Source organism: Cyphomyrmex costatus, unplaced genomic scaffold (assembly GCF_001594065.2).
Source record: "Cyphomyrmex costatus isolate MS0001 unplaced genomic scaffold, Ccosl1.0 scaffold193, whole genome shotgun sequence".
NCBI lineage: Eukaryota > Metazoa > Arthropoda > Insecta > Hymenoptera > Formicidae > Cyphomyrmex > Cyphomyrmex costatus.
Window position 1 is genome coordinate 3867482 of NW_017275965.1, and position 9855 is coordinate 3877336.

General features: G+C 28.0%; 3 protein-coding genes across 3 annotated transcripts in view; 2 read left to right on the forward strand and 1 right to left on the reverse strand.

Moving 5' to 3' along the window:
* Window positions 1-36: 36 nt before the first annotated feature.
* Window positions 37-1919, reverse strand: LOC108772923 (uncharacterized). The gene is made up of 4 exons (XM_018538583.1): window positions 1487-1919; window positions 938-1300; window positions 555-858; window positions 37-401 (listed from the first exon to the last, which is right to left on the reverse strand). Exons 1-4 carry the CDS (start codon window positions 1619-1621, stop codon window positions 145-147), a joined length of 1059 nt encoding a protein of 352 aa, XP_018394085.1. The 5' UTR covers window positions 1622-1919; the 3' UTR covers window positions 37-144.
* A 2543-nt stretch (window positions 1920-4462) lies between these two features.
* Window positions 4463-5647, forward strand: LOC108772925 (ejaculatory bulb-specific protein 3). The gene is made up of 2 exons (XM_018538586.1): window positions 4463-4684; window positions 5422-5647. The coding sequence occupies exons 1-2, from the start codon at window positions 4489-4491 to the stop codon at window positions 5586-5588; spliced, it is 363 nt and encodes a 120-aa protein (XP_018394088.1). The 5' UTR covers window positions 4463-4488; the 3' UTR covers window positions 5589-5647.
* A 2738-nt stretch (window positions 5648-8385) lies between these two features.
* LOC108772926 (ejaculatory bulb-specific protein 3) overlaps window positions 8386-9855 on the forward strand; it is a 2437-nt gene continuing 967 nt past the window's right edge. Inside the window, exon 1 of the mRNA XM_018538587.1 lies at window positions 8386-8602. Coding sequence (XP_018394089.1) covers window positions 8407-8602 — 196 coding nt within the window. The 5' untranslated portion in view covers window positions 8386-8406. The remainder of the gene's footprint in view (window positions 8603-9855) is intronic.

Below are 9855 nucleotides of genomic sequence, written 5' to 3' on the forward strand. Positions count from 1 at the left end.
TAAAGGTAATTGATGTCTTTGAAATGTAACTTCAAATTTGTTGATTATTGCGCTATTTATTGTAATTTAAATGAATGCTTAACAATCTTAAATTAAGTTGTGCTTATCCGATGCATTACTTAAGATAAATTGAGATCAAAATATTTAACGCTCCTGAATAAAATTCTTAACGTTGGTCTCGGTGGCATTGTTCTGTCGTATAATCATAATATATTCCTCGGTGATCTCTTCGGGCTGAATTTTGTTAAAGTACATCTCTTGCTCCTTGTATACATAGTGTGTATCATCGAAGTTAAAATGCAATCCCAAAACTATATTTAACGCGGAGGTGTCATATGCATGACAACCAGAATATCGATATTGTGGCTTTTTGTTGAATCTACAGCCTGCTGATTGCGCGCCTACAAATATTCAATTAAAAACTTAACATACAGAATCATTTATTAATATATACACACTTATATAAAATGATAGCAACACATCAACATCAAATTTAGAGAAAGAGAGAGAGAGAAATTATATAAATATATAAATTTAAAAAAAAAAGTACCTACCAATAGGGGAAATACAATCTCTCGTCAATGCACACTGTACCCAAGGTAGCATTACTTTTTCTCTAATATCCTTAAAATTACTGATTATTAAGTGTGATGCTCTAATCAGTGGGAGAAAGAAGAAACTCTCAGCAGAGGCATGAAAGTACTCATACATCTTTGGATGTGTTAATGAACTAATGGCGTGCCTTGTAGGCCAAGTTAAGATTCCATATTTTGGACAAAGATATTTCGCAATGTCTGAAGAATTCAGGCGTACATTGGAATCCATATAAATTATACTACCTAGCGTATTTAAAGCTGTCTGTGACATAAAAGCATTATTCAATTAGTATCTTCTTTCTGAAAACCTTTTCCAACAAACTTTTTCAACTTTTACTCACTTGAATTACTAAAGGTCTATAAACATGCAGCGTGTCATCTTCAACGTGAGCAGGAAATGGACTTAGATCAAAGTGAGTTACGTTACATTTTGTAGAATTACAGGCAAGTCTAACATTTTGTAAGGAATCTTCATTTAAACCGACGCTATAAATTACAATACTATTATTTGGCAAAAAGTGGCTGACGTTTCTAACGAAGCCATAAATATATTGCTCGTTCCCAGGCCTTACGAGCGACACAACCGTCACATTACAAAATTTGGGACTGATCGGCGTGGTGGTTGTCTGTCCATCCAAACCAAGCAACGCAAGATACTTGGAATCTGTCACTAGACGTTTCTCCTCAACATCTTTTAAATTTTCCTAAAAGCAAGATTTTACATGTGAGAAAAACAAGAAAAAATAAATTGCAAAGTTGAGGAGTTACTGAATATTAATGGATTTTTTTTACTCAACTTTTTATACAGTTCTTTTTCTGTCCAATGTGAAAAAAGAACAGATAAACTGTGTAAAAAGTTCATTTAAAAACAATAGGTTTATTACACTTGCCTGGAAGCTCCGTAACTGTTTGTGAGTCTCCGTCACTATAGTTTGAATGGAAGATCGTTGATTGCTGAAGGCAATAAAAACAATGCTGCTCCCTGCTATGCAGATAAGCAACAATAGCAGGCCTTTGATACGCATCGCTCATCGTTTAATAAGATTTTGTGGCCAATTGGAGACAATAATATACCGACTACGTTACGTCAAGAACCACTTTAGGTTAGTTTCTCGTCGCAACTTCATAATACGTCACGTTGCGAAAAATTGAGCACTGTAGTAGGACCCTATATCTAATGCATGAATGTAAAACGCGGTTTATTGGCCTAATGTTTACAAATTTACGGACGATTAGATCAAGGCCTTTGATAACAAATTATTTCCGTGAGTCTAAGGGACCTTTTCCACGTAAGCGATTGCATCTTACATAAAACACGACTAAACGCGATGTGAAAACAGGTAATGGTACCAAGTACGCCAGAGGTCAGAACTAGAATGCGGCTTACCTTCAAGTCAAATGGAAGGGATACACATTCACAAAAGAACTAAAGAAGATACGCACGCACACACATACACATGTGCGTCGGAAGCTTCGACCATCTTCCGATAATATAGAAAAAGACAAATAGATAATCTATTTTTTCTCACGTGCTAAACTTACAATACCGCAAGTTTAGCATGGCTTTCCAGCTCAGAACCACATTCCGATATACATTGTCATTGAAAATCTATAGTTCGTGTTACGTGTATCATAGATTTTCATTACTAACAATGTACATTGGAACACAATCTAAAATATACGTACTTAATTCACTATGTACTTGCAATGATTTTATATAAATAATAAGATATGGTTAATGTAATGTGTTGCAAATGCTTCGAAGTTTGAAATATTTTTTGATTGGTTAGTTTGTAAAATTCTTTCTTTTGATTGGTCAATCAAATGCTTCAAAGTATTTCTAGTGAGACTTCGACCGCACCCATAGAGAAAAAGATAGCTATGACTATCGCATTTTATACAATAATTAACTTATCTTTGTATTAATAATCAGTATTTAAATTTAGAACTTAATAAATTACATTTATCAAAGTATTCAACCTCTAGATTACATTTATGTTGCATAAAAATTCAAGAAGTTTAACTAAAAAAACGTGTTTACATTATGTCTTACATCTATTATCTGGAAATCGATCTTACAATTAGATTCAAAGTTATAAAATATTTATTACTCAAGGCTATTTTAAAACGCGATATTGATTGTGTAGTATCATTTTAATTACTACATAAAAAGATATTAGTTAGATATTTATAAAAATATAACAACACTGCATAATGAATCGAATAGAGATAGGAGTAGTAATGTAGTCTGGTAACCCCTCTACAAAACTAGATTTTTAAAATTGTTTTGTTAAAAAGCATTATGTTACAAAATTGTATATTCATAAAAAATAATAAAATATTACAGAATGTATATATATACGTACACATAACTTGTGCATATATAACTCAGTACTACAAAATCTATAGTATCCACATATAGTATGAACTGTAGATTGACAGTAGAGCTACCATTGATTTATCGAATAATTATTTTTATATATGAAAACCTCGAAAAAGAGGCCGGCAAAGAGTATACTTAGGAAGCGCTACATTATTAAAATGTTATTTTATATATTGATTGACTTGTAAGTACTTCGAAATGTGTACAGCCAAATAAAATATTAAATAGCGAACATACAATTGTATACATATTCGCGTGGTAATGTGCAGAAAAGACATATATTTATTAAAATGACGAAATAATATCGTAAATATGTCAATTAAGTAGCTAATTGTTTCTTGGAATTAATGTGAGAGTCATATCAATTATACTAGTAATAATATTTTAAAATAAAGATCTAGATTATCATTTATCTATACTATACTCCATTTATGAAATAACAGAAAAAATAAGATGGCTTTTATATAAAGTTATCTTTTTTTTCTATTATTGAACAGACAATAAAATGTAAAGAGAAAAAGAGAGAAAAAAAGAGTTGAACAAAATTCAATTAAAAAGAACAGATTCAATGTAATCAAATGCAAAAAAATCTTGTGTCAAAAATAATTTCATTTATATTATTCGGTACCTACATAATTATAGAACAATCCTATTTTGTAAAAAGTAAGTAGAGAATTTTATGTAATAATATCTAAACTACAGAAATAAACCTATGACATTTAATAATTTTCATTTTTATTTTCTAATCTAAATATAATTGAAAACTTTGTCGACAAATGAAAAGTCAAATAGGTATCACTAATTATTTTTAATAGTTTTCGAAGATACACCTTCATCTAATACAGAAAACCAAAAATAAAGTAGAAACAATCATTGCAAATGTATATAAAATTGAAAAGATTTTATTTTTTAATATATTATATGTATAAAATATATGTGTCTAATCCCTGCTTCTTTACCTGAATTCAGATAACATTTGAAATTGTTTGAGTGTAGAAATATTTCAGCCTATTTAAAAACATAAGATAGCCTCTATCTTGTAAATTCAACAAAGAAATTCAAACAAGAATTGTCTTACCACCAAAAAGTTCTAATTATAGCACATGTGTTACATAAATAACATTATTGCAATATATTATTTTATTTAAAAATAAGTGTAAAGTTAACTATCAAAAATATTATATTGTATTTATGAAATTTATTTTAATGCGTGGAAATTTTCTGAAACCTGGGAAACAGGTTATATGACATCTATGTTTTCTGATATATAATTAAAATATTCTATTCAGATCTCTTATATGTATAATGCATTAAAGAAGAATAATTTATATGATAATTATCATAGATGCTTTACTCATTTACAATCCGCGATTTTTATCTATATCAGAGTATTCGTCATCTTACACGTGCTCTCATTTTTTATCTTATGCTAAATGTATATAAGTAAAATGGACATTTGATCTAGCGTTTAATATCCCATGAATTAGTGTGAAAATAAAAGAGGAGATCATGGCTAGATTTAGCTATACTGTGACGATCATCAGTATCGTATTGATGTGTGTTTTGGCAGAAGAATTCTACTCTAATCAATACGACAACATTGACGTCGCGAGTATCCTTCAGAACGATAAATTGCGAGAACAATATTATAATTGTCTTATGGAAACAGGACCATGTCGGACAGCAGATGCAAAGTTCTTTAAAGGTATACTTATGCACAAAATATTTCAACAAATAAATTTTCACGACAGACTCTTTAATCAATTAAAAATCAAATATATATACCGTTCAACAATATATCTATATCTATCAAGTTTTAAAATAATTAATGATCATATATATAAAGAACTTCTGGTAATAAAGATAAAAAAATTATCAAATAAATATTTCTCATTTAATTTGGAACATATTTTCATTCAGGAGATATATATTCAAGTCTCTATTCTATAACTCTTAATGATGATATCGTTACACTGTCGTTGCGTAGGTTTCACAATTAATGGTAAAAAAGCTGTGCAATGACAATATAACAATATCGTTTCTGTCATTAAGAATTACAAAATAGGAACCTCAATAAAAAATATATATCTAACTATAATATAACTAAAACATTTAAAAGTTGCAAAAATTGAGTAACATATTTCAAATTCTTTCTAAAAACTGTCATTAAAGGACAATTGCTGATTTTTGAATCATCGTTAAGTTTTGAATAAATTTTCTAATTTCTTAAAAATATAACGAAAGAGGTCATCTCAATATTATTTTTCGTAAAAATTGCAGTAGATTTCGACTTGCAAAATACTTCTTGCTTCTACTTAATTTTTCAATATTCCATATACATACGTGTTAATTAGGAAAAAGATAAAGAAAGGAAAAGAGAATTTTATGCTTACAATGAATTAAAATCAATATACGTCAAAAACTTTGTTGATTTGATTTCAGAGGTTGCTAGCGAAGTTCTCCAAACTAAATGTAAGAAATGCAATGAAAGACAAAAAGAAATAATGAATTCAATAGTAGATTGGTATACAAAAAATAGACCTGAACAGTGGGAAGCTTTTGTTGCAAAGACTATTGAAAATCCAAAAAAGAAAAACGCTGGCACATAATTGTTGACAATTACTGAAATAACGAGGAGAGAACGGAAAAAATCGAAAATTAATTAATTCTTTATAAAATTATTGAAACTTTTATATATTCGGAAATATCTCTTTAAAAAAATAGAGAAATTTTTAGATGATATAATTGTTAATGTAGTTAATACATGTATTATAGTATTATGTGTGTTATACTGAGAAAAGATTTTAACTTGACTAAATGCGTTTAATTCGTAGTGGTTATTTAATTCAAATATTTATATATTATATATTTGGCTTAACATAATCTTGTAATTTAAAACATGTTATTTGTTTAAATTAACAAATAATTGGTTAAATTAATAAATTTGCTTGACAACCCGCTATATGTTTAGTTGAATCAATTATAATTGATGTTTTTTTGAAACAATTTTTTTCAATGTAGATATTACATTAAATAAAGAAGAACAATTCAGATTTTATCTTTATTTTTTGAAAATCGTAACTATTTTTTGTCGATACAAAGAATAGTTATAATTTTCATATAAATTCTGCTACTTTTGCAATATCCTTATTTGACAAATATATATAAAAAAGTGACAGTTTTATAATATATAATCAAAATACAATAATTATTCTCGTTTTGTATTATACGGCATGTTTACAAATGTATAGTATTAAAGGACATGTATGTAAATAATTATGTACAATATTTTGATCTGATATTCTTAAGTTTCCAAGGAATGCTGATGCGTCTTTGGGTCGCATGCTTGTTAATAATTAATTCAATATTAGGAAACCGACTACTAATATCAGAAAATAAAATTATTTTTTCTTAAAAAGAGATTGATTTATTATCAAAAATCCTCCAATTTTAATTATAAGAGAGCTACAATAGTAATAATTATATAATAAATTATATATCTACTACATATAAATAATTAATCGCACAGTCACTATATCGACGCCTGCTACGAAGAGTAGCACGTTTCATTTGTCCTACGAAAAACTCTTATGAGGTCGTTGCGTCGAAGAATGTTATGTTTCCGTTTTCGCCGCGAAAGTCAATACATTTGAGTTTTGACTTTCGAAAAGTAACATATTTCATTTTATATCACGAATAATAATATGTTTTGAGCGTTTTGTGACGAAAAGTGGTGTGTTTTTTTTTATATCACAAAAACTAACATGTTCTAACATTTAATCGTTCATTCACTGATTCATTAATTCATTTAATCATTTGTTCATTTTATAGATATAACAATTCATTAGATTGCTTATTTATACGTTATGAAGAGAGAATTATTCCGCTCAATGATCAAGCAGTGAAGGATTCTATTGTGGAATGTGAAACGTGCAAAACGCAACACGCAATGTAGAACGCAAAACATGCAATTCGTGCATTAAATAAAACAATATATCTAGCAATGTCCTAGAAAATAATTGCAACATACCTTGTACGTCCTTTTTAAAATTCTTTGTAATGTTTAAGTCAAAAAATGTGCAACGCAAATACAAGAGATAATAAAAGATATTTATATTAACTAATTTAATCAATTTTTCCTTAGCAGCTGCATTTAGACTTTTTTTTTATTGTGTAATATATATATATATATATATATAGCAGTTTTAATAAATTATGTTGAAAATATTTGCTAAACTTTGACATAATATATATCTTCTATGTAATTTTGTTCTAGTTACAGAATATTTAAAGTGATTTAATAATCATAACACATAAGTCATTATAAATTTTAAAATAATAAAAAGTAATAAAGAGACAAGTATAGAGAATAAGAAGAAAAGAGAAAAGATGAAAAATGCAAGAATTCAACTAAAAAGAACACCTCTACTGTATGATCAAATGCAGTATAATCAATTCGTAAATGTTCTTGTGTCAAAAATAATATTACGTTTTTATTCAGTACATGTAATTACAATAATAATTAGATTAACTTACAATTACACAAACCGTAAAAAGTTGACAAGTAAAGAATTTTATGAGTAGTAATATATCCAATCTATAGATTTAAATTAATGATTAGAGATTTTGTCATTTAAGATGAAATCTATATTATATTATTTTCCGACTAAAAATTTTTATTTTCTAATCCAAAGTATAATTTAGAATTTCGACAACAGATGATAAGTCAAGGTACTACATAGAAACAATTATTTCTTAAAATTTACCTTGAAAATATAGCGGTTATAACACAATACAATATTTTAAAGATTTTTATTATGCACTTCAGTAAAATTAATCAAACTTATTTTATATTTTATTGTAGTTTTATTAACGAATGAGAGATTTACATAAAAATTCTTCCAAGTATAATGTTGTCTCAAGATTTTCATATTTTCAGGGTAATTTTTAAGAAATAATTCTTTTTCTGTACAAATTATTTTTAATAATTGTTGAAAATTTTATCGAATAGAAAGATGAAGAAAAATTGAAATGAAAATTTAAAATTTGAACAAGTATATGAAATTGTTCTACCATCAAAAGGTTTAATTTTAATTTTAACATATATATATATATATTTGCTACAATAAATAAAATCATTATGACATCATATTATTTTATATTAAAATAAATACAAAGTTGACTCCAAAAAATATAAGAATATCTATTTAATATATACATAACTAATAAAGGAAACATTGGTTAAAATAATTATCATAGTGAATTTTTTATTTGCAATCAAAGACATGCGATTCTTATACTACTAGATATATACCACTATTCATCATCTTACACGTAATAATTTTTTATCTCGTGTCTAATGTATAAAATGATGCACATCTGAACGATCACCCAGTCTCACGAGTTATTGTGAAAATAGAAGAAACGATGGCTCTATTTAGCTACATTGCGACGATCATTAGTATCGCACTGCTTTGCGTTCTGGCGGAAGAACTTTACTCCGATCGGTACGACCACATTGACGCAGAGGGTATCCTTCAGAATGACAAATTGCGAGATCAATATTTCAATTGTTTCATGGAAACAGCACCATGCGTAACAGCAGATGCGAAGTTCTTCAAAGGTATACTATGCACAAAATAGTTCAACGAATAATTTTCACGACAGACTTTTTAATCAATTAGAAATAAGTATTCCTAAACAGTCTACAGTTATTTCAAACAGTAGTTTCAGGAGACGCGGTAATGTCTCCGGCCATGTTTAAAAACTGAGAGACGCTACAAGTCTCTTATCCCGAGCCACCAAAGTCCACTTTTGGGAGGTGTATAACTACTAAAATTTAAATTTTAATAATTAATGACCGTCGTATAAATAAGAAACTTGTGGCGATAAGGGTAAACAAAATATTAACATTTTTTATTTAATTTAAACAGAACATATTTTCATTCAGAAGACACACTTAATCAAAAGAATATACATATAAATAAAAAATTAAGAAATTGGCGTTAAGTGAAATAATGACATTATATCAGAAGGTTTGCGGTTTATCGCCGTGTCTTTCTTCATTATTAATGCCAACGTTTCGTGAACCATACCGTTCACTTCATCAGGGCAAGAGGTGCGCTGATACCGGGTATCATTTCACTTAACGCAATTTCTTAATTTTTTATTTATATGTATATTCTTTTGATTAAGTGTGTCTTCTGAATGAAAATATGTTCTGTTTAAATTAAATAAAAAATGTTAATATTTTGTTTACCCTTATCGCCACAAGTTTCTTATTTATACGACGGTCATTAATTATTTAAATTTAAATTTTAGTAGTTATGCACCTCCCAAAAGTGGACTTTGGTGGCTCGGGATAAGAGACTTGTAGCGTCTCTCAGTTTTTGAACATGGCCGGAGATACTACCTCCTGAAACTACTGTTTGAAATAACTGTAGACTGTTTAGGAATACTTGATTTCTATAATAATTGATTAAAGAGTCTGTCGTATATTCATATTACATGAAGTGAACGGTTCACGAAACGTTGGCATTAATAATGAAGAAAGACTCGGCGATAACCCGCAAACTTTCTGCGGTATAATTGAAGAAAATACTCGTGAAAGCCTCAAAAGTGAAATAATGACATATTTCAAATTTTTCCTAAAAACATACTAAATTATTCAAAGATTGCATTATTTAAATGTAATAAAGTAGTAATAGATATAAACGTTTAATATAAACATGTGTATATATAAGAGAATATTATGTATCATTTGAGATAATCATAAATTTATGTATATATATGTATAATATATTAGGTGTACAACTTTGCTCCCGCCGTTTTTACAGGTATATACCTGTAAAAACGGCGGGAGCAAAGTTGTACACC